Source organism: Telopea speciosissima, chromosome 8 (assembly GCF_018873765.1).
Source record: "Telopea speciosissima isolate NSW1024214 ecotype Mountain lineage chromosome 8, Tspe_v1, whole genome shotgun sequence".
Lineage (NCBI taxonomy): Eukaryota > Viridiplantae > Streptophyta > Magnoliopsida > Proteales > Proteaceae > Telopea > Telopea speciosissima.
Window position 1 is genome coordinate 2,862,866 of NC_057923.1, and position 22,319 is coordinate 2,885,184.

At 39.8% G+C, this 22,319-nt stretch overlaps 2 protein-coding genes across 2 annotated transcripts; one reads left to right on the forward strand and one right to left on the reverse strand.

The window, feature by feature from the left end:
- The first annotated feature begins 388 nt into the window (after positions 1-388).
- Positions 389-1,862, forward strand: LOC122672651 (leucine-rich repeat protein 1-like). Its single transcript, XM_043870116.1, has 7 exons — positions 389-560; positions 697-829; positions 923-994; positions 1,086-1,229; positions 1,314-1,385; positions 1,506-1,577; positions 1,677-1,862. The coding sequence occupies exons 1-7, from the start codon at positions 464-466 to the stop codon at positions 1,747-1,749; spliced, it is 663 nt and encodes a 220-aa protein (XP_043726051.1). The 5' UTR covers positions 389-463; the 3' UTR covers positions 1,750-1,862.
- Positions 1,863-4,377: 2,515 nt separating this feature from the next.
- Positions 4,378-13,077, reverse strand: LOC122672649. Its single transcript, XM_043870110.1, has 5 exons — positions 11,610-13,077; positions 11,244-11,495; positions 9,120-9,200; positions 6,668-7,384; positions 4,378-4,594 (listed from the first exon to the last, which is right to left on the reverse strand). The coding sequence occupies exons 1-5, from the start codon at positions 12,915-12,917 to the stop codon at positions 4,538-4,540; spliced, it is 2,415 nt and encodes an 804-aa protein (XP_043726045.1). The 5' UTR covers positions 12,918-13,077; the 3' UTR covers positions 4,378-4,537.
- Positions 13,078-22,319: the final 9,242 nt, after the last annotated feature.

Genomic DNA, 22,319 nt, shown 5'->3' on the forward strand with positions numbered 1-22,319 from the left:
AATGCCCTATTTTTTGCACAGTAAGGGTAATCTTTTTCTTGTGTCTTGTATTTAAAAAGTTTCACAACCAATACCTTTTGTCTTATTTAATCTTAAAACCTAAAACTTAATGGATTAAGAAATTCCCTCTTCACCCACTCTGCCCTTTTGGAAAAAGGTTCTTTTTTCCCATAGTTTATATATAGCATTATAGTAGGGATTACAGAAGAGCAGAGCACTAGTGTCGTTTGTCTATAAATTCCCTAACATGGTTCTGATTTAATGGCGATTCCTCGCTTGTTGCTATATTATTTACAGCATTGCTTAGTGAAAGAGAGGTAAAGAGTGTTCCAAAGAATCACCTCACCATCTTCTTCTTCTAATCCTTCCAACCTCAACCTTCTTCAAAAGATAAATAAATCATCCCATCTCACCATCTTCCTCAGACCTCTGGTTCTGGAGGAACCAGTTAGCAGAAGGTTTCATGGCAGGTCTAGCCGTGCAAATTAGGACTCTTCTGCTTCTTATGTTTCTGACATCAACGTCCTTTACCTTGACGCTCACGAATGCCAACGTCGAAGGTGATGTTCGATCTCTCTCTCTCTCTCTCTCTCTTTCAAGTCTTAAGTTTCTTTCTGAGTCTTCTGTTTTTTCTTACTTTGTTTAAGGAAGCTAACAGAGAGTGGGTTTTGTTATGTGGGAATGTGGATGGAGCAGGTGATGCCTTATATGCACTGAGGAGAGCATTGAAGGACCCAGGGAATGTGCTACAGAGCTGGGATCCTACGTTAGTGAATCCCTGCACCTGGTTTCACGTTACTTGCGATTCTCAAAACAGAGTTACCCGACTGTAGGTGTTCGATCGATGTTCCTTCCTTCCCTATTGGCTTTGCCATTCTCGTAGTTAATTATTTATTTATTATCATTCACTTGTTATGAACAGAGACTTGGGAAACGCTAAGTTGTCTGGTAAACTTGTCCCTGAGCTGGGGAGACTTGAGCGACTTCAATACCTGTAAGTCTCTTCTTCTTCGGTTCTTCTTCGTCCTTCCCATTACTACTACTCTAGAGCCTAGAAGCAGTAAAGTTCCTCCATTACTGTGTAGGGAGCTGTACAGGAACAACTTGGTGGGTTCCATACCAAAGGAGCTGGAAGGACTGAAGAGCCTAGTGAGTTTGGACTTCCACCACAATAACCTCACCGGCTCCATACCTTCCTCCCTCTTCTCCCTCTCTAATCTCAGATTCCTGTAAGCATCTGCCATTAATTAATTGTATCGTCTATCTGCTCACTTCCTTTGTAACACTTTCTATATTTATGGATATGCATGCAGGCGTCTGAACAGGAACAGGCTGACCGGAAGAATACCAAGACAACTTACCAGGCTACGAAACCTCAAGATCATGTAAGTTACTTTAAACCTTACACTACAAATGAAGATGTAACTTATTAAAAATATTGAGAAAGAAGTAAACCCAGAAGAATGAAAGAAATCCCCTTCACATGAACATGGAAATGTCTGCAGTGATGTCTCAAACAACGATCTTTGCGGTACAATACCAACTTCTGGCTCCTTCTACAAGTTCTCAGAGAAGAGGTAACTCTCCCACTCTCTTTGTAATCGTGTGTAGAGGTCATTGTGTGCCTGAAACCAACTCAGCTTAATGGGTCTTTTGTTTGTGATTGACTGGTGCAGTTTTGAGAACAATCCAAGACTGAAAGGGCCAGAACTGATGGGATCCGTGAGTTACGAGCTAGGCTGCGACTAAGGATAAAACGGCAAAAGTCTCAAAAGCACACAGAAGAATATCTGTAATTGCTTTTTGATCTTGTGCGAGTGACTAAATGTATTCGGGAGATCCTGGGTTCAGTTCAATACTTAGAATTGGGGAAGCCTTGGCTACCCACCACAAACCATGTATGCCAAATCTTTTATCTCATCTATAACTATAAGCAGCTGAGTAGGTCCATACAGTACTCACCTCTCACCAAATCCCAGTTCCAATTCCTCCAGAGGAGCCCACACGTATGGTTTCAATGCATTGCACAGCCAAAGTTTAATCTTTTCAACAGATCATATCAATACCTCAGGCAACTGGGCAGAACAAGAATATGCAGGAAATGACAGGACAGAAACTGGAATGGATACTAGACTATGGACCCAGATAAAGAATAACAGAACATACAGTTCAAAACACTATGCAGCATTAATTAATAGTCCCACCACCACCCTCCATGAAGCTTGACTTTCTGTGTTTGGGTATGCATTCTGGAAATAGATACCAGGTCTTGAATACATTCTAAAACTCAATTCCTTCTCTATGCTTCAGAATGCGTTCTACGCCCAAAACCTATTCCGAAAAAACACAGGCTGTTTTTAACAGATTGAGACCAAGAACCATCCCAATTACACTAGTGACCTGTAATAATACTATGAAAGTATGGTATCTCATAGTCTATCCTTAAATAGCCATTTTTCTAGGCTTCGCCTCAGAGTCAGTCAAATAGATGAGTAAATCTCCAGGGAGCTCAACGCCCAAGGTGCTGCCAGGGGGCATCCAGCGGTTGAGCTGTGCCGCACACATCTCGATGCACATTTAGGAATGTGTGTGGCACAGCCCTATGGCTGGCAGCACCCTGGGCATGCTGGGCTCCCTGGAAACGAGCTAAATTCTAAGTAAATAGATACGTACCAGTCATAAGGAGAACATGTTCTTCTGATTTATCGAGCTTCCCCAAAACCTCCTCTTTTGTTCTTCGGTTCACAAGAGCTTTCCATCAGCTATCTTCTGGGAAGTGAGATCAAGGGATTCGTGAGTTGGCTGCCCAATCCTGTACTCCTTTTGTTCCGCAAAAGTCATAACATTTTGATAAAGCAGACATTCTAATTCCCACTTATTCTTTCTCTTTTTCTTGGGTGCTACAAGCATCAAATTCTTGAAATGCACTAGCATACTGAGCAGCTAAGAAGTCCAAAATAAAGAGTCTTTAGGGAATGGAGGGGGTAGTTCAATTTGCAGCTTGAATTCTGCAATTCCAACTCATGTATCTGGGAGCATTACACACGATTTGCAGATTATTTCACCAACGATACTCCGACATAGCTGACTAGGGAAACTCAGGCAGAAATCTGACTGCTGAGATTGCATAGCAGCATCATATTTCTGAAATGGATCCAAATAGACTCGATTTCATTGGATATCCAAAATTTGACACAATTTTATGGGTACAAGGCCGTCGGAGTTCAAAAGAAAAGGAGAATACATTGGAAAGATCTACAGACGCTCACTGTTGGGTGGTACATGCAGTGATCAAGGCTGCAGCACCATAAAACAAACCAAGGTTTAGCAACTCTACTGGATTGGTCTCCCATCGTCCCAAAATTGACCAATAATTGATCGGAATCAGCCTAACTCAGTCAGGCTCAGTAAGTTAAGAATCGGAGTGACATTGATTCCTACTAAATTGGCCAATTCCACCGATTCTGATCTGATTTTTAAAACCCTGGACCAAACTCGGTTTTACGTCCCAGGGCTGCATGGAAGAAACGATTTCTCGGGTTCCTTTCTCTGGGGACATCGGCTAGTAATGACTACCAAGGCCCCCTGCTTCTTTTTTGAATACGCAGGGGTCCAAGGAGCCATTAGTCACCGATATCCTCATTTATTCCTATATTAAATTTTTTAAAAATGCCAAATTAGGCAAACAACGAACTAGTCTAATCAATTCTCCTCTTGACACCAAACAGCCAAAGGAGAGAGGATCATAGACCTACAACTTCAACCCCCCCCCCCCCCCCAACACTCTTCTTTTTTTTCTTTTTCTTTTTTTTGGGTGGGGGATGGGAGAGGGGGAGGGGGAGGGGGAGGGGGAGGGTTGGATGGGTGGGTTTGCATGTAGGAAGGGGAATAAGTGAGGTCTCACCATGACACTTAATTATTCACTATTGCTATGTTTTTCCTATTTCTGGTATCATCCAATGTAAAACCCTACCACTAAGAGCTCGAATGGACCAATAGCATCTGAAACCATTCTCAGCACAATCGACCATTCGCCATTGCTTCAATGAACCATGTGGGTTTGGCATGCCATTCTGGACCCAACCAAGCGCAGACCGGAGTCCACAAGACCAACCAATTTAAACCTAACAAACATTGTTGGGGACTGGGGGAGACCGTAAAAGTACCTACAATTGTGAATTGTACAACCTTCTCTTCTCCTTTCATCGTCTTCTCTTTTTTCCTTTTTTTTTTTTTTTTTTTTTTTTTTGTGGGTGGGGTGGGGGGGAGAGGGAGGTGAGGGGGTGTTTGTTAGGACCTCAAAGGCAGCGGTGCATAGGTTCCATTAGTCCATCGTTTTAGAAGGCTTATGCCTCATCACTATAATCAGGACTAAATAAGAAAATAAATCTAAAATAATTTAATTGAAAATTGAATCCTTTACAGTAAAATAAGGGGTAGCTAACCTGCTGCCCCACATCACTTTAATGAGGACTAAGAAGACAATATATACATGGCAACGAACCAGACAACATGGAGATGACTGGACTCGAAGAAGTCAGTTACTGATGTCGAAGTATTTTGGATCTGCTGGAAAATGGTACTCCACGTTCAACTGCCATCACACAGCAAAAAGCTTCATTAGAGAAACCAAAACAGGAAAAAAAAAATTTAATAAAATAAGGGAAGCAGAACCCAGCACCACGCCGGGAAGAAGAATAACAGCTCATTGTATAAGACATAGTATGGTAAAAGTTTACCACCCGTAGAAGGGGAGTTACAATGGGGCCTGCAACATGTAAAGGACCGAGTTTTCTTCCACACATCGTGAAGAGAGAATATCTTCATCCACCACTTATGGTGGTTGGATAGGACTCCTGGAACAATCCCAAGGGTACAATAGAGGGAGGAGTAATTATAAGATCACAATGGTGGAATTCTTTTCACCCACGGTGAAGAAAAAGTTTCTCTGCATGAAAAAGGTAAATAGCAAAGTGCAAAGAACAAAGAACAAAGGCAAAAGTCACAAACAGCTAGTCGTACCTCTGGATCTTTTACAAGTGCTAATATCATCAGCTAGCAACAGAACCAACGTATCATCAAGCCTCTTCTATTTTCCTTATTTTTCATTTCTACTTATTTTTATTTGTTCATCCCTCACCTAGCATTTACTAATTCACTAAATGAATGTTTACTGCAGATATATGGGTAACTATCACTGGATATTCAAGCTACTAAGAAGTAAACCAACATGAGGCATGAACTTAGCACCCAAATAGACTCTCCAGTTGAAGTCCATTCACACCCAACAAGCTCAAGACCTAGCTTCTTTAAAGTTGTACCTTACTAGTAACATATGAATGACACAAACATTGTTAGTTGCAATTGTACTTCCAATTGTCACTTTACTGTTTAGTCACCCCTAGAACCAATCAGACTAACCAAAAAGTGAGTTCAAGAAACAAGCCTTTTTGAACAATTAGTAGCAACGAAACAGAAAGACTCAAGGGGTCAGTTTCAACAATCAAGGAGAGCAACCATAGATCGTGATAGTGCATCTCTAAGTTCCAGAGTAAATAATATGTGAAAAAATTATCAAAGAGAAGCCAAAGAACTACCAGGAAAGGAGGGGAAAGAAAAAACTATTCAACACCAGTAAAACTATGTTAGGAAATAAGCAGAGGCTAGCCAAGTCAACAACTTGCCTAAAAGTCCTCCACTGTCTCATTGCATGGAGAGAACACGTCTACCATCAACATACAAGAATGACTAATACAAAGATGAGACCCACACGTCATTGAACAGTAAAATTTTAGCTCTCCAACAGAAAAAGTCAGATGCATTCACAGACAAGTTTACGAAGCAACAACAAAATCAGTGTCCCATTCAAAAATGACTTGCACTATCAAGTACATCAGGTGATTAGATTTGACCCTGCAGTAACGGGAGCCTTGTGCACTGGGTAGCTCTTTTTTCACTGTTAAGATTATCTGCCTAAATTCAAAGCCCAGTAGAGTCAGATTCCATTCAACTCATTAAACCTTGCTCCAATTATTTGACATTGACTGCATGTATGTAAAGCTACATCAGCCATAACCTCACAAGCACTCATCTTTCCACACCAGTTCAATCCATCATGCTAGATAAGCATTGGTTTCCTTTTTTTTCTTAGGGACGTTGGGGAGGGCACAGGAAGCAAGGGTCGACCACATCAAACCCGTGTAGTTCATTTCTCCCAAGAGGGACAGGGGGAAGCTCACCTGACCCTCCAAGAAACTTATAAGTGTCGGTCATACAGTTAAATTTATAGCCCAAACTCTATGGATCCAAACCATAAACCAAATTTATAGAAACAAAAGATTCTCAAAAGCAAATTTTGGCAGCCATTCACACATTAGAACCAAGTTTTTTGGTGTAGTTCATTTTTGTTCTTACTTTTTTTCCCCTTGCCAAATCGCAGGATTCAAATCCCAAGTTGGGGTCCTTATCAACACCCAACTTTTATGCTGTCATCTTCATATAATAAACATTTAGAACCACTTTTCGCACATGCAAATCACATAAACAACTATAACCAATTTCAGAAAAATGCTAAATTCCATTGGCTTAGATTCCCAGCATGCACACACACTCACTCCAGAAAAATGCATGTTCATACTGTATACTAATAATCTGTTACCAAATTTACCTTGCCCTCATCAGCATCTGAATGGCGCTGAGGGAACACAACCCTCAAATCATTGTATAAGTAGAAGCGCCGCTCCCCTTCAACATCCAAATGATTTGTTTCCGGAGCAGATAAAGGATCAGATTTGCATTTCCGGATCCTTGAACCCTTTCTAGGAAAAGGGCAGAGGAAACGGAGATGAAGAGCATAACGCAGAACACCACCACCAGAACTGTTCTCATTGACCTTTGAAGAACTATTTACAGATTTCCTGTCAGTTTCATGGCAGTCATCCATCATGATATCGTCCTCCCCATCAATGTTCTCGCAATCACTGCAGTTGAACCCATTTGCATTCTCGGTGCTTATAGCAAGCCCAATGCTATTCGGCTGCCCCAGACACTCCGTAGGTGGAAATAACAAGGGACCTATCCCTCCCTTATTCTGGGATATATTGCGCAGGTCATGTTGCTGAATATCACCACTATATACACAACCTTTAGCTTTGGTACCTACATTTTCTATAATTTTAGCATGTTGATCTTGAGATCTCATTCTATGTACATCAATAACTCCATCCAGCTTGGCAGCTTCCCCTCTACGGTGTACAGGATGACCTTCCTTCACGGACGCAGTTTCCTCGGGTAAATGTTTCATGTCAAAATCTCTGTTCCCACCTTTAACAGGGATAGAAGTTGCTCCCGAAGAGGCTAGTGTGACCTTTTGACGCAAGAATGTCTGATCCAAGTACACAATGAGATCACAAACCCGTCACCAATAGGATATAAATAGCAATCACTGGAAGAAGGTAAAAGAATAGGGTATGTCAAAGATAACAACTACAACTGCAAGAGCATGCTTTCATCATCGTATATGTGACAACCACACATTATAGATCTGATAGTTCCATCTTAATTTCTCAGTTCCTTTTGTCCATACTTGAAGCATAGTTAGAAACCGTACCAGATGACTGAACCGGGTAGACTGGAACTGCCATCTTTTGTTTTATATAGATAACGAAAGTTTTATCAGACCAAAAAAGAGGTACAAGAAAATCATACAACCTGATAATACAGCAACATCAAGGCCAAGCTATGGGCACTGAACATCATACATCCAGTAAAATACAACATCATCAAGGACTGGAAGTGCCTCTTTTTGTTCAGTTTCGACAAAGAGCTGCCTGCTTGTCTCATACTAAAACCGAAATCAACCCATCCAGTTTATAACCGCTTCAGTTCGATGGATATCTTTATTTTTCCTATTTTTATTTTAAAATTTCCCAGTTTTTAATATTTTTTAACTCTGTTTGACAACTGCAGGTTGATTGGTCAAAACCAGATAGAACTAGAACCAAGCTACTCTTAGAATCAACTACCACGTGGAAGATCTATGGGTCCCCTTCTTACCTGTCAAGTTTCAGCCTAAATGACATTGGCCAAGAAGCATGGAAAATCATTAAAAATATGATGAGGGTGCATCGGACTAGGGAGGGGGTAAATAGACATAAATGTGATGGTATGCCATTACATTGGAGTTTTTAATCGTTGAATTTGAGGTTGAAATTTGACACGTGGCCAATTAGCCGAATCCACATCATTCCCTAGCAACAGTTGGAATTGTCACATCATCCTTCCTCATGGCACAACTAGGTATTCCATGAAAAGTACAGGTGTACCCACCCATAAAACCTTTTGCTAAAAGAATGTTTCAGAGCATATGGGTGTGTTTCTTCATAGGTATGGTTGTGGTATGCAAGATGGAGCACCCTGAGAAATGACAATACTAAGATATTTTCCCTAAGGAAATGAAAAGCAAAACATCCCACATGCATAAAAAATTGGAATCATTGTAGTCGGTTTTTGATCTCTTAAGAACCTGGAGGTTTTTGGGACAAAGAGACAACTAAAGGCAGACTCTCTGTGTGTCAATATGGGGTAGTTTGTTCTTCCCTACGGTTGATGTTGAACAAGATAGAGGCACTTAAAAGGCTAGGAAACCTAATGGACCTTATCCATAATAATGATGTTGAGACAACATAGCCATGTTCTGAAGCAGCTAAATCAGAAAAGTGGACTTATTTTAATGGAAATAAGCCTTAGGTTGGGTTATGAATGTGTTAGGCCCTTTATCCAATGGGTTTAATTGCATTTGGCCACTTAAATGGGCCTAAAACATGGGTAGGAGGAAGGAATACAAGATTTATTAGTTAGTTAACATATAGATTATGGATATTCATACAAAATTACTTCCAAACATTTCAAAGACAAGTAAATTAAAAATCAAAGAAAAATAAATAAGAAAAAATTTCATAGAAGTATTATATGTTAAGTTGTGTCCGAACAATTAATCAATGTGTCTATTACAAGTAATCTTCTTATGATGCTAATTTTGAAAATTTCCAAATTCCTGGGAAAGGTTCAGATCGAATTTCCTCCATAAAAAAAATTTTAAGATGAAGATTCTAGCACACCTTGGTCCCAGCTGGCATGTCACTCAAATCATAATTGCAAAAGAAAGTGTGAAGAGGTGTCTTCTCTGGGTTGCTGAGAACCTGCCAAAAGAATTCAGATAATCAGCAAAAAAAAGCCATTTCAGGGGCCATAAGCAAAGGTAGTGTAAATTTCTTGGTGCAAGCATAATCTCAATTACATACTTATCCTAAGAGGCAATTAACCAAATACTGTACAATTCCTCAAAAGGCAAGCAGAATAACTGAATAAGCATAATCATTTTATTGCATACAAGCTAAAAGGACAGAAAGATTTGCTAGCAAATCAATGCCAAGGTTTTCCTTTTATGACACTCTAGGCTTTGAAGCTAGTAGTAGATGGAGTTTTCTGCTGCATGTTAACAGGACATATCCAGAGAATTCAACTTACAAGAACCCTCAGGATAAACCACAAGGGCAATCCTTGTTAACACACACTCCCTCAAAAACAAAAAATAATTGCTTTTCCCTAAATTTATAACTTTAAGAAGAGGCTCTTTTTGTCAAGTAGCTAACTCATAAGAGTTAAAAATGAAACTTTTGGCATATGGAGAGGACCACATGAGGATCCTATAGAAATCTTTTAGGCTGCCATCTAAGCTGCCAAATTTCATAATGACTTCAAAGCAACAAAAGTTTCCAGACAAAAAGATTTTTGAAGTAATAATGTTGTAGAAGTACTAGTACCCATTTTGGTGTGACTAAAAGCTGACATACTTAGAATACTAACCCTTGCTATTCCTAACAACTATGTTCAAGCACCTTCAACTGAAAATAAAGGACAATAGCCTTGCTGTCTTACCCACCCATAGACTAGACTATCTTCTCCTCCTACAGTTTTTGTTTGTTCATTTTCCGTTGCCCATTTATAAGCATAGTTTCAATAAATTTCAGATGCTTAATGCTAAATATACTGAAAATGAGAATATATGATTTGATTGGTCTTCTTTGAGTTCAACTTAAAGATACCACTTGAGTTTCCAAAAAACAACCATCCAACTTGAAGATACCATTGTGTTTCCACTAATTTAAGATACCAATAAGTTTCCACCCAAAAACATAAATTACATTTCACAGAACCCTCTCTAACATGAAATTGGTATTCAGAACCACGCCATATTCTGGAGAATTTCAAGAAAGCAATAAATAATTTTAAATTTTAAACCATCATGGAAGAAAGGGGGTAAAGGTTGCGTACATTTGCCCCTCCCAGACCCTGCAGTAGCGGGAGCCTCATGCACTGGGATGCTCTAAATTTAAACCATCATAGAAGACAATAAGATTTTGAAGGATTACGTAATGGAAATTTCATACACCAGAAGTTGCATGATGTATTGGTAGGAAAGCATACACGAAGGCACCGTTATATTCACTACAAAAAAGTTTCATGTTGGGAAAGGAGTAACTAATGATCTAGAGCAAAACCTACGTTATGTCATGCAAGCAATGAAAACTATGGTGAGGTAATGAGTAAAAATAATATAAAAGCATCCTGGCTTCCAGAATTCACACCTGCAAGCCCAAAGTATGCCCTGCATAACTTAATGATTTTACTTTCTCAACTTAACAGATCCAACTAGAAGAAGCGCCCCCCCACCAAAAAAAAAAATACGAGTTTCATTTTGTAAATTTGAAGCCAATCCAATCCCTGGCACCAGGAGCCTCACAGAGCTAAGCACAATCTGTCAACCACATTCTTAAAGACTGTATCTTAAAGCTTGGCATAGGATCATCAATGCATTCCAACTTTAGTGGTTATCTACAGACCTCAATCCCCTCCGGTTGCCAAAAAGAACTCCACATTGATGAGGAATCAAAGGCCATCAACTTTCGGAAGCATATTTGGGGATATGACACTAAAGTCACAATACAACTAAGAACAAGGTTCTATAAACATGCAATAGAAATTCTTTATGGGTAACTACAATCAACTGCAAGAAATAGCATTTCACCAAAAAAAAAAAAAAAACCCTGTTAGATGTGTAAAGGTGTTACAACGAGGCAGTGCAAATAAAACCATGATCAGTATATTATGCCATATGCATTGAAGATAGCCTAACTAACTTGATTATCAAACAATTTTTTGAGGGCTAAGAAACCTAGTACCAGTTGTATGCGCCCTTTCATAGGGATACGCAGGCGGCTCTTGGCAGCTCGAGATTCATCATTGCTAAAGCTTCTCTTCAATTTGGGGCCTCTACACTTGTTTGTTGGCAAATTTCCTGCAAGGTCTATTGATGCATAGTATAGTAGATAATTATCTCCATCCACACTAGTTACTGCAAATGGAAGTTTCTGTGAGGATGGTGAGAAGCTCCCCCCGGTAACATTCAGGACAGCTAGAAAACCATCAATTCTCTGCAGGAGAATAAACCATCTTTAATGAGTATACAATGCATAATGGAAATAGAAAGTCAAAATGACCTTTAGTAAAACAAGGGATAACACAAATTTCTCAGTAAGGACGCAAACCTGACTGACTTTGCCTGATGAAAACCGACCAGACAACAGGGACTCTTCAAAAGAACCAACCAAAGACCTCCTCACAGAAAGTCCACTCAAACTTCTAACGAACTTGATGCAGTGGGGTGTAGGGGCTGATTCAGGACCTGAATGCCGGGATATGCCTCTGGTACTTCCCAGGGGAAATACATCAATGTCACTCCGTAGAATATCAAGACCCTGAAATGATTTGCTCGTCATACTAAACACCTCTTCCTCAGGAAAAAATGAAAACCCTGAGACAGTTCCATCAAGTGACTTCTCAATGTTCATTGAGGTTAGATAGTCACCTGTGATATCTTTCCTGATATGCCTGCATTCTCCTGCAGATTTCATTCCTCTAGAGAATTTTGGACCAAGAGGGGACAAAGAGAGAGAAGGTGAGATAAACTTTTTTGAAGATATGGCTATTGCCCCAGTTCGGGTTCTTATCTTGCTTGGTTCTCCAAAGGGATCAAACCCCATTGAAGATAAGCAGCTATTGTGATGTAGGGGCTCATTGTTCTCAAGCAAAGGGCCATCAGTGAATAAAACAGAGTCAGTTCTAATGGTATTATGTAGCATCTTATTCCAATTTTGGCAACTAGATACAGACCAAGCTGGGGTGCTTGGACAGTCCGTGTGCCCAACATTAGCTTTCTTATGGTCATGTGCCAGAAAGACGTTGAAGGCATATCCAGGGATAGGGAGATCAATCTCACCATCACTTCCACCAATGTCTAGCTGATCACCATTGAATTGATCTGGGCAAAGCATGCCATTCAAGGGGGACAACAACCTCTTCCTGACTACTGACCCTTGTGGCTCAGTTTCATTACAAGTTGTGATACTAACCACAGCAGGTAAAGGAAAATGATCAGGTGAAACTCCATCAAACCCACTAACAGAGGAATCAGACCCACCAGAGTCAAAACCCACAATCCGTGAAACAGGGATTTGAATATTGCGTCCAATTTTACTACTAAACAAACCATTTTTCTCCATGGGGCCGATCTTCCAGCCATGAGCACTTGATGCACCATTAATGGGACTCTTACATTTAGAGAGAACATCTGGGCTTTTGCTTTTCACAAGGTCCAATGTTGTTTTTCTCTGGAAATCCCCAAGAGAAGAGCATGGAAACTCCCCTGAGATTTGATTAACTGCTGTTCCTCCGTTAACCCCATCCAGATCACAACTGCTCAAACTGCTGAACCGAGGAGGACTATGCACAAATGAGGTCAGTGACGCTGCAACTTCCTCAGCAATTTTGGTAGAGGGTACTTGAGGCAAACCCATGAATAGTATTTTGCAATAAACCACAATACTTTGTCCTCCAAATCCAAGTGAATTCTTTCCTCAATTCAACTTCCCTACTGTCGTATATAGCCTCCGTTCTCCCGTTGCATTTCAACAAAAAAAAATGGGAATCTGCTCTCAAGTCCTTAACGATTGTATTTGCAAATTAATAGAAAGTCAATCCTTCCCTACTCCCTAGTGTTCACCATGGCTTTAAGGAAAACTTTCACCAAAATCAATTCCTACAAAATCCCAAATCTACTTCAAATAGTTTCTACTATCTATCTATCAAAACCATCATGATCTCAATTATCATTTTCTTATACTATCGACCAGGGAAGCCCAAAGACACGGTAGTAATTCAAACAGCCTGGGAAGACCACAGCCTCTGCCCCCCATACCAGCATGCAAGAGACACTGTTGCTCCATGGTTGCTCAATAAACCAAAGCACAAGCCTGAAACAACATTGAAAGTAAAGGAGTCTCAGTACAGAGTTGAAGTATGTAGCTGCATATTTCCTCCTTTTTTTTCCCCTTCTCGGCAATTTAACCATGTAGACCTCTTCTGAGTTCGTTGATTCAAAGCACACAAAATATTATAGCCACGATAAGGTGGAGGGGGGGGGGTGAGAAAGGAGAATCAGAAGATGTAATGAGATATGGCAACTCACATCCATACTAGAAGGGAGTTTTATCCATAAATCGACAATTTTTAGTTATTTTTCATCAACTGAACTTTGATGAAGAATGTCATGAGAAATTCAGAAGAAGAAAAAAATTACTAGTCTATTCATTTTATTTCTTCTTCTCTAATCTTGGTGAGAATGAAACCGAAATACGTTTTCCATTTGACCATTGGGGGATTGGGAAACGCAAAAACAGATTACCTCAATAAAACCAATGACAGTTCAAACAACGATCGGTCTTAATAACTGAACATTCCAACAACAGTCCAACATAATATAAATTAGAACCCAAATCGGTTGCTTGAAACGATCGGAAATCACATAAATGAGAGCATAGTAAAGGGAGGTTTGCTTCTACGGCACATAGTCCACCTAATACTATATCTTAAAGGGGGGGTGGGAAACGAAATTTTTCATTACAATCTACCTAAGAACTACGACGAAACACAAGACCCAAAACAGAAATAGAACAAGAAAACCCACTTGAAATGCATTTTAAAAAAACACAACCAAGGCGAATCCGGAAAACATAGAATATAAACTGAGCTTCCTGGATACCGATCGATGAAACGATCAAAGTAGATTATTAGGAGATGGGGTTTGGGGGGGGGGGGGGGAAGGGAAATGAGCTGGGCGTGATGTTCGACGCACCAGAGAAGCTAGCGATCACATAACAATAATCCGATCGATAGATCATTCTGAATCGTCCGTCCGTGTAACATATTGGAATCAAAAATTGAAAACCCAGAGAAATGAAGGAAGATTGCAGGAGCCCTGGTGTATGAAAGATAACAAACTCCACTATTTCGTTATTGACTCTTAAAAGAAAATTTTTCTTCGTTTTCTTCGCCTGTTGGTTCTGGTCTCCCCTCCTCTTCCTGTGGTACCACGCAGTACTACCATACCTCTCTTCCCCAACCTCACCAGTCACCTCCTGTTTAATACTTCATATCTCCCCCCAACCCACCCCCAAAGGACCAGATTATTTGCGTCACCTGCTGCCACCAGAATTTTTTGGCCGCTTTGTTATTTTAAAAACCAATATGCACATGACTCCTTTATTAAGGTTTTACCATTTCGGTTTCTTTTTTTCTTCTCTCTCCCCCTCGCCTCGCTTTTGTTGCTTCTTTCATGGTGACGACTGATCAGAGATGGACCCCATCCCCATTCCCATTGTGACTTGTGGCAGAAATTCTGGTTCTTTTCTCTCTTCTCCATTTCTGCCCAAGGTTTTAGAGCTCTGAGAGCGGTATTTTATTTTATAAATTTTCACTTTTTCAGGAATGAAGTCAGTTACTTCTTCTCTCTCTCTCTCTCTCTCTCGTCTGCAATTGCAAAGACGTCTATATCCTCAATCGGATGATGTAACGCCCTGTGTTAAAGCCCGTGAATGAACCAGAACACAGAATCATTCCCGCAAAGCAACGAAGTCCGTTGGTTTAGAATATCCCATAGGAGAGGGTCCTTTGAGCAAATGGCATTGGAGAGCGGATCCGGATCTTCTTCTTCTGTCTGTCCGGTGCTGTCGTGTGCCCTACACATAGCAAGGCGGTAAAGAGTTAAGACCGCCTTATCCCAACTCGGGCAAGGCGTTTGAGCAGGGTTAAGGTGGTCTTTACACTGTCCTATTGTGTCTAGGATGTACACGACAATACCACGCAGGCGGAAGTAAAGGATCCTGATTGTTGGAGAGCACACTCAGTCGCTAATCAAGTGGGACAAAAATGGTATCATATATAAAAGGGCACAAGATCATTTTTCATAGAAAGGATAGAAATAGATACACAGGTGGTAATGTAGCCTGCCATGCATAGAACCTTTTTTCATATTTTCAATAGGAGAATTTTCCCATATTGTACTTGCAAGCAAAGTATATCCATCTAGGGTCGGATCTTTATCACCTCCTATTACTGCACAGTGTAGTATTGCATCGTGCGGCGCTACAGAGGCTATGTGGCACAGTAGGCCCCATATGGTGCACATGGCCTTTGTAGCTGCCGCACGATGCATTACTGCACTGCACTGTGCAGTAACAGGAGAGGATAAAAATTCGCTAGGGTCTTTAATATCTTCCCTTATAATATGAAGTTGATAATACCCATTTACCATTCCTCATGCCTTTTCACACCATCCGAATGTCTCGTTCAAGGGATGATCTTGGTTGAAGGAAAGCGTCATCCCTTATTATGTATTAAGGAAAAAAGTTCTCTATGAGGGTGTGTACCATCCACCTCTAGACTCTTTTTTAGGGGGGGGGGGAGGAGTAAACCCACATCTAGACATAAAGAGGGCGAAATGACTACCCCCATGATGCCAATGTGCGTGCTCTCATTCCCCCCCCCCTCATGCGTATGCATAGAGGCCACGCTCCCTCCACAAAGAACGTCAACCCATGTATTAATATAGGGAGAGGTTTTTCTAAGCAAGAGGCATAAAGAATGTACTAATGAAATGCAACAAATAGCATCGTACATATTTCTACCAAAAAAAAACATAACATCGTACATAGGAGGGTAGCAAAGTCATTCCATGTGACTATGCGAAGAGGATGGAGATAGACAAAGGTGTTAGCATATGCATCGAGCTCCTCTCCAGGGAGGCCAATGCCCAGGGAGTGCCCAGGGGGCATCCAATGGCTAGGTTGTGTCGCACACATCCTGATGCTGACTGACTTGCATCGGGATGTGTCAGCATCAGGATGTGTGCGGCACAACCCAACCGTTGGATGCCCCCTGGATACTCCCTAGGCACTGGCCTCCTTGGAGAGGAGTCTAATCCCTAGCATATCCAGCCACCTCAATTGTTCAAAGAAAATTTTTCCTTAATATATCATGGGAGTGGGTTTCTTACATTGTTCGAGTGCAGTGTTGGGCAAATAAAGGAACACTCTTTGGAACCTGACAAAAAAAAAAAGGGAAATTTACACATACCACCCCTGAGGTTTGACGAAAGGATATTTTCATCCTCTAGTTTTGGAAAATTCTACGTACCCCCATGAGGTTTGCAAACGGTAGTAAATAAGTCCATTCCGTCAGTTCATGACTAACACTGTTAAAAGTTAGACTTGAACCGACAGAATTGCCCTTCTAAGAATAGCCAAAAAAACAAAAGCTGCAACTCATCTTCCCCAAAGAGAAGCGAGAGAAGAAAGCTAGGTCAAGTGAAGGAAGTTGGTAATGGCTGGTTCAAGTGAAGGCCCAGCTCCTGAAACCATAAATATAAAAGAGGGAAGTGAGCAGAAGGTGGAGAAAGGTGAGAAACCGGAGGGCAGTGAAATGGCGATGACGGCCACGAATTCAGTTCACCGATTGAGCTCTCGGTCTCAGCTCGATCTCAGCGGTGCTGCAATGCAGGGGAATTTCGAGGAGAGAGGCCCAACAATTCTGTTGCCTAACCAGTCTGATGACATATCTCGTTTGGCTTTGGACATTGGAGGTGAGCTGTTCTATTTTTATTTCCCCATTCTCTTTCTAGGGCCAATTTTGTTTTGCCTTCTTCCTGGAAATGTCTATGGAATTGTTTTTGATAATGGAAGTGGGCATCTCAGAAAATGTTCTAAGATTATATTTTGTGACAGCCCCAATCTTTTTTGTGGTTTTGTTCCCCTACCACTTCTACCTTTCTTAAATCTGAATTATGGGTGCTGCTTTATTTTTCTTTCTCAAATTGTTCTGGTTTTTGGCGCGTATTTGTTGTTTATCCGGATCATTATTTTGATTTCATTTTCTGAGTTTGTTTGATGGAATTTCTTCTCTCTCCCAAGTTAATTCTGTATTTGGCATGACAATCCCCTTTTTTGGAGTGGGTCTTTGGGGGTGTTAGTTGATATTCGAATGGCATTTGGTATATCCATTTGCTCTCTCTCTCTCTCATCTTATGTGCCATCCTTAGGTGGGGATTTTCTGGTTTGAATTGTGAATGAATTTGAAGCTGCTTAATTGAGTTCTTTGTGGTTTAAATTGTGATGGGTTTCTTATTCTGACGCAGAAAATCGAAGAAATTTGTATAGAAATTTGTATAGATAAAATGCAATTTTCTAGATAAGTTTCTGAATTAGTTACCTTAACAACAGCTTCAACAAGATTTGCAAGTTCAATAGGTCACGTTTTCTTCCTGAGAAGCATTAATGGCGGTAAGAATTGCTTCCCTTCTCTTAGTGCAACTGATCTTCTCTTTTTTTCAAATCCTAAACGATTTGGGGAAGATGAGTTGCAGCTGTTTTTTTTGTTCTTCTTAAAAGGGCAATTCTGTCAGTTCAAGTCTAATTTTTAACAGTGTTAGTCATGAACTGACGAAATTGATTTATTTGTTACCATTTGCAAACCTCAGAGGGGTACGTAGAATTTCTAAAATTGGGGGGTAAAAATATCATTTCATCAAATTTCAAGGATGGTATATGTAAATTTCCCAAAAAAGAAAGGCATTTATGACCTATCATCTCCTCAAATGAACAGTGATATATGAGAAGATATGCCTTTTATTTTTGGAGATGGTGTTGTACACAACTTCACGTCATGTATTATTATTACTATTATTTTGATCGAATTACCCCCATGTTTTATTGTGTATAAGAATTATATCATGCACCCTCGCTCTCATTCCTCCCTAGGTCGTGAGATTTTACTCTTTCTCCCTTGTATGAAATGTGGGTTCAGTTTTGCCGAAAAAAATGAAATGTGGGTTCCGATACATATAAACAGTGTGGTGCCCTTTTCTATGCTCTCATTCGCTGGGCATGGGAGACTCCATTTCACGTGAACAACTTCACATCATGTATTTTTGGCCTTTTCCATGTACCAAAAAAAAAAAAAAAGCTTAATGATACACTACCAATAGAATACAATTTGTTTACCGAAAAAAAAAAAATTTTTGAATACAATTTGGAAAATGTTTTCTAAGCCGTTAGTGGAGGGTATTCTATATCTACTCTCTGTCTCTCTCCTTTTCACTTGAAATGACCTCACTGTCCTTTTCTGTAATCAGCCCTTTGATCACACGTCACTGGTGTGCTCCCCCCGATTCCATTTGTTTGGATAACCCTCTCCCCATAAAATTATGAAACCTTTATCTTTATTTCTTGGATCCTCAAGGCATATCTTATCCGTTTGATTTTTTAATCGAAAAAAAAAATTGGGTTTGCTTCTTTTCCCCTGCATTGGCGAACAGGTGGGCTTAACACTTATTTTAATGATGATGAATAAGTCTCTCTTTTTATTCATTTTCAGTTAAAAATATATAAATTTATTTTCCTCTTTTTAATTTGGGTGCAGATCGTGAGGTTGTGTGGCTGCTACACTAGTGTAGGCCAATGAGACCATGGGCAGGATAATTAAGAAGGGGGAGAAAGTTCTCCGTTCAGGAGTGTGGCTTATGCCAGTACTCCAATGAGTCTGTCAGTACTCCAATGAGTCTCTCTACACCCCCTTATTTTGAGGAAGAGAGAGACAAACACATGAGAATGTTGGCATAGACCACACTCATAGATAGAAAACTATTTCCCTTAGAGATGGGTTTCCCTATTTCATAGGGGTGGAGTCATCGTTTTACCCCCTTAGTGTCTTGAGCATAGGAGCCACACAATCTAATCCAAAAGGTGTCATAAAGCAGGGCACGGGGAGAGAAGGTATTGTGCACAAGGAAGAGGGGTGGGTTGGGTCAGGGAAGATAGAGTCAACAAGGAAAATTTATCCTCTCAAGTGCAGTGCACTATCTAATGCACCACACTTAAGAATCCAACCATCCACCCAACACTAGAAAGGATAAAAAGATGTCACTGCCATTTCAAGTGTTGAGTGGACCATTAGAATTCTTAAGTGTGGTGGACTGGAGAGAAAGAGAAGGACACGAAAATTACAAAAATATTGTATCTTTAAATTCAGATAAATAGAATGAGGTGAGCAAATAAGTCTGGTACTATAATCAACCCTTTACTTTTTAGTGGGGATCACAAATGAAAACTAATTGTCACTTTTACCCTCACGTTGAGACAAACCTAACCATGAAAGTGTCACCAGAAAATCCAAAAGAAAAAATATATATATAACAAAGAGATTTTCAAAAAGTTCTTCAAATATAAGGAAACAGTTTGATTGAATTAGTATGATAAAATTTAAGTCATGATATATTTTTTCCGTTCAATAATTATAAATTTTCTTAGTTTTCATGCCTCATGGAAAAATTCAAAACTATTCCTTAAATTTCTAATGGTTAAAATTGTCACATCATCCTTCCATATGACACAAATAGATGTGTCGATAAAAAATAATCATGGTTGAGTCCAATAAAAAATGTTTTGCCTTGCTATATTTCATTCATCTCATGTAACACAAATGCTATTAAATTTTTATTTTCAACATTTGAATTGATAAAGTTAAGTTGTGTTTATGATGCATCATCATTCCTTAACAAACACCCATTGAAACTTGCCAAAAAAAAATTGGAATGAAGTAAAATATGAAGTTCAAAATAAAAAAATGGGGAATTATTAATGTAACAAGGGTTTGTTATTTATCCAAACATAACAAAACACCTATTACCCTCTTCAAACTACAGTTTAGGACTAGTTGAAAATAATTTTATATGGATAATTGAGTAAAATCACATTTATTGCTTGAAAATAGAGAAAACCCACAAATTTTAATTTAATTTTTTTAAAAAGGATTAAAATGTAATTATGCACTACAATCTAACAGTCAATTTTGATTACCCAAAAAGTCACCTCACCTATCAGAGTTGCTCCTCCTTCGACTCTCCTCTCTCACGACATGACGATCGACGACCAAACCAGAATCCGTTGTCTCCTCTCCAGGCTTCTCTCCGACGATGGTGCAACACCCTCATGCCGGCGCACCCTCACGCGACGGTAGAGAAAGGAATCCGTCAAAGCAGCTGCTTCCATTGGCGGCTTCTACCATAAAAGTCCTAAGCCGAACAAATTTCTTCCTCTCTCACGACGACCAAACCAGACAGTAGAGAAAGGAATCTCCTTCTACAACTCAATCATTCTACTAATGGACCTTCCTGCAACTTCAATCACTCCAGGTATACTCCATGGCTAACTTGCCATCTCTTCCTCCCACCTTCGCTCTCTATTTTATGATTAGATTCTGAAATCATGAGTTAGGATTTTTAATTTAGAATCGTGGATTTAGAGCTTTGAATGAGGTGATTGTGGTAGCGAAGGAACTTTGATTCCAACCTAACAAGCCAGCACCATGTTCTACCACATCTTGATCACTATTGCCAATACCCAAGTGCTTATTTGTGCATTCACTCTTAGAACTGTAATGGTTTAAAAAAACTCAGTTTCTCTCAAATGAATAATCTGATCAACCTCAGGCCCAAGAAAAATTAAAGTTTTGTTGGCACATTGCGGGAGAGATATGACCAGAGAATTTTTGCTGACTTTATTATCTTGATTTTTCTATAATTCTCTACCCATCATTAGAAAATGATGGGAACAGCAGAGAGATAGAGAGAGAGAGAGGAGTTCGCGTGACATCTCGGTTTTTTCACAGATGGGAACAACAGCAGATCGACGGATCTGGCTCTGGTTGCCATCTCCGATGGTATTCCGACGACGAGAGATTAAGAGTTGGAAGAGAAACCTGGTTCGCTTGCGAGAGAATTGACCGCCTATCGCATCTGAGACTGTGAGGAGTGGTAGCGATGTGGCGCGGGTTGCAGATCTCAGACTGCCTATCTCCGGCAAAGTGGTTCTTTCTTTCTCATAGGAGGAGTAGAGAGAGGAGGGGTAAATGCGGGAAACTTAAAGAGAGAAGTGAATGATTGCGCTTTAGGGGAACTTTAAATTGGACCGTTGGATAAAAATCCAGACAGGAGTACGATGAAATGACAGAAACGCCATTTTATATACTAATTTTAAATACAATCTTGTGATTTTAATAAAAGAAAATGAAATGCCAAAATTACCCCAATAATTAATCGTTTAATATCCCACTGGTTATTGCATATTTGGTCTTTTCACCATTTTGTTATTTTTCCGAGCGTAACCTACCCTTGTTACATGAATAACAACCCAAATTAATTTCAAATATTACTATAAATAATAATACTAATTAATGATATGTGAGTTTCCTATATAGGCAACACAAGAAAAAAATTCATGGATAGGCGTACTTAGTTGCGGTTCTGCCACATATCAAATTAAATGAGGTTGAAATTTTGTATTAGTAGACATCAAGATTTCTCAATTCAAATAAAATTGAGGAAAATATTCCCCAACAATCAGAGAGAGGATGCGTTCTCTCTGTCTCTCTCCTTATACGAAACAAACTCGTTGCCCTCCCATATGTGAAACCATTCCATTAAACATTGGGAAGAAGAGTGGTGCTAGGACGTGTGGCTCCTGCACTAGTATGGTGCATGGTTTGAGGACTCGGTATCAAATTGATTGATTCATATCAATATCAGCAAAGGCCAATACCATTTTCTAAATTATCACGTATTGATGAATTGGTACGAACCAAGAGTAAAAAATAAAAAAAATAAAAAAATTTGATTTTTGAAGGAAAAAAATACAGTAGATCCATCTGATCCAGATCACTAAGGGTTAATCCGGCTAAAAATCAACCAAGATCAATATTGTATCTAATATTAATTCCTAAGGTGAGGGCCAATAAAGGGACACACAAGGACATCAATGAGGGAGATTTTTCATTTTATCATTTTATGGCGATCATTCCAAAGGGAGGAG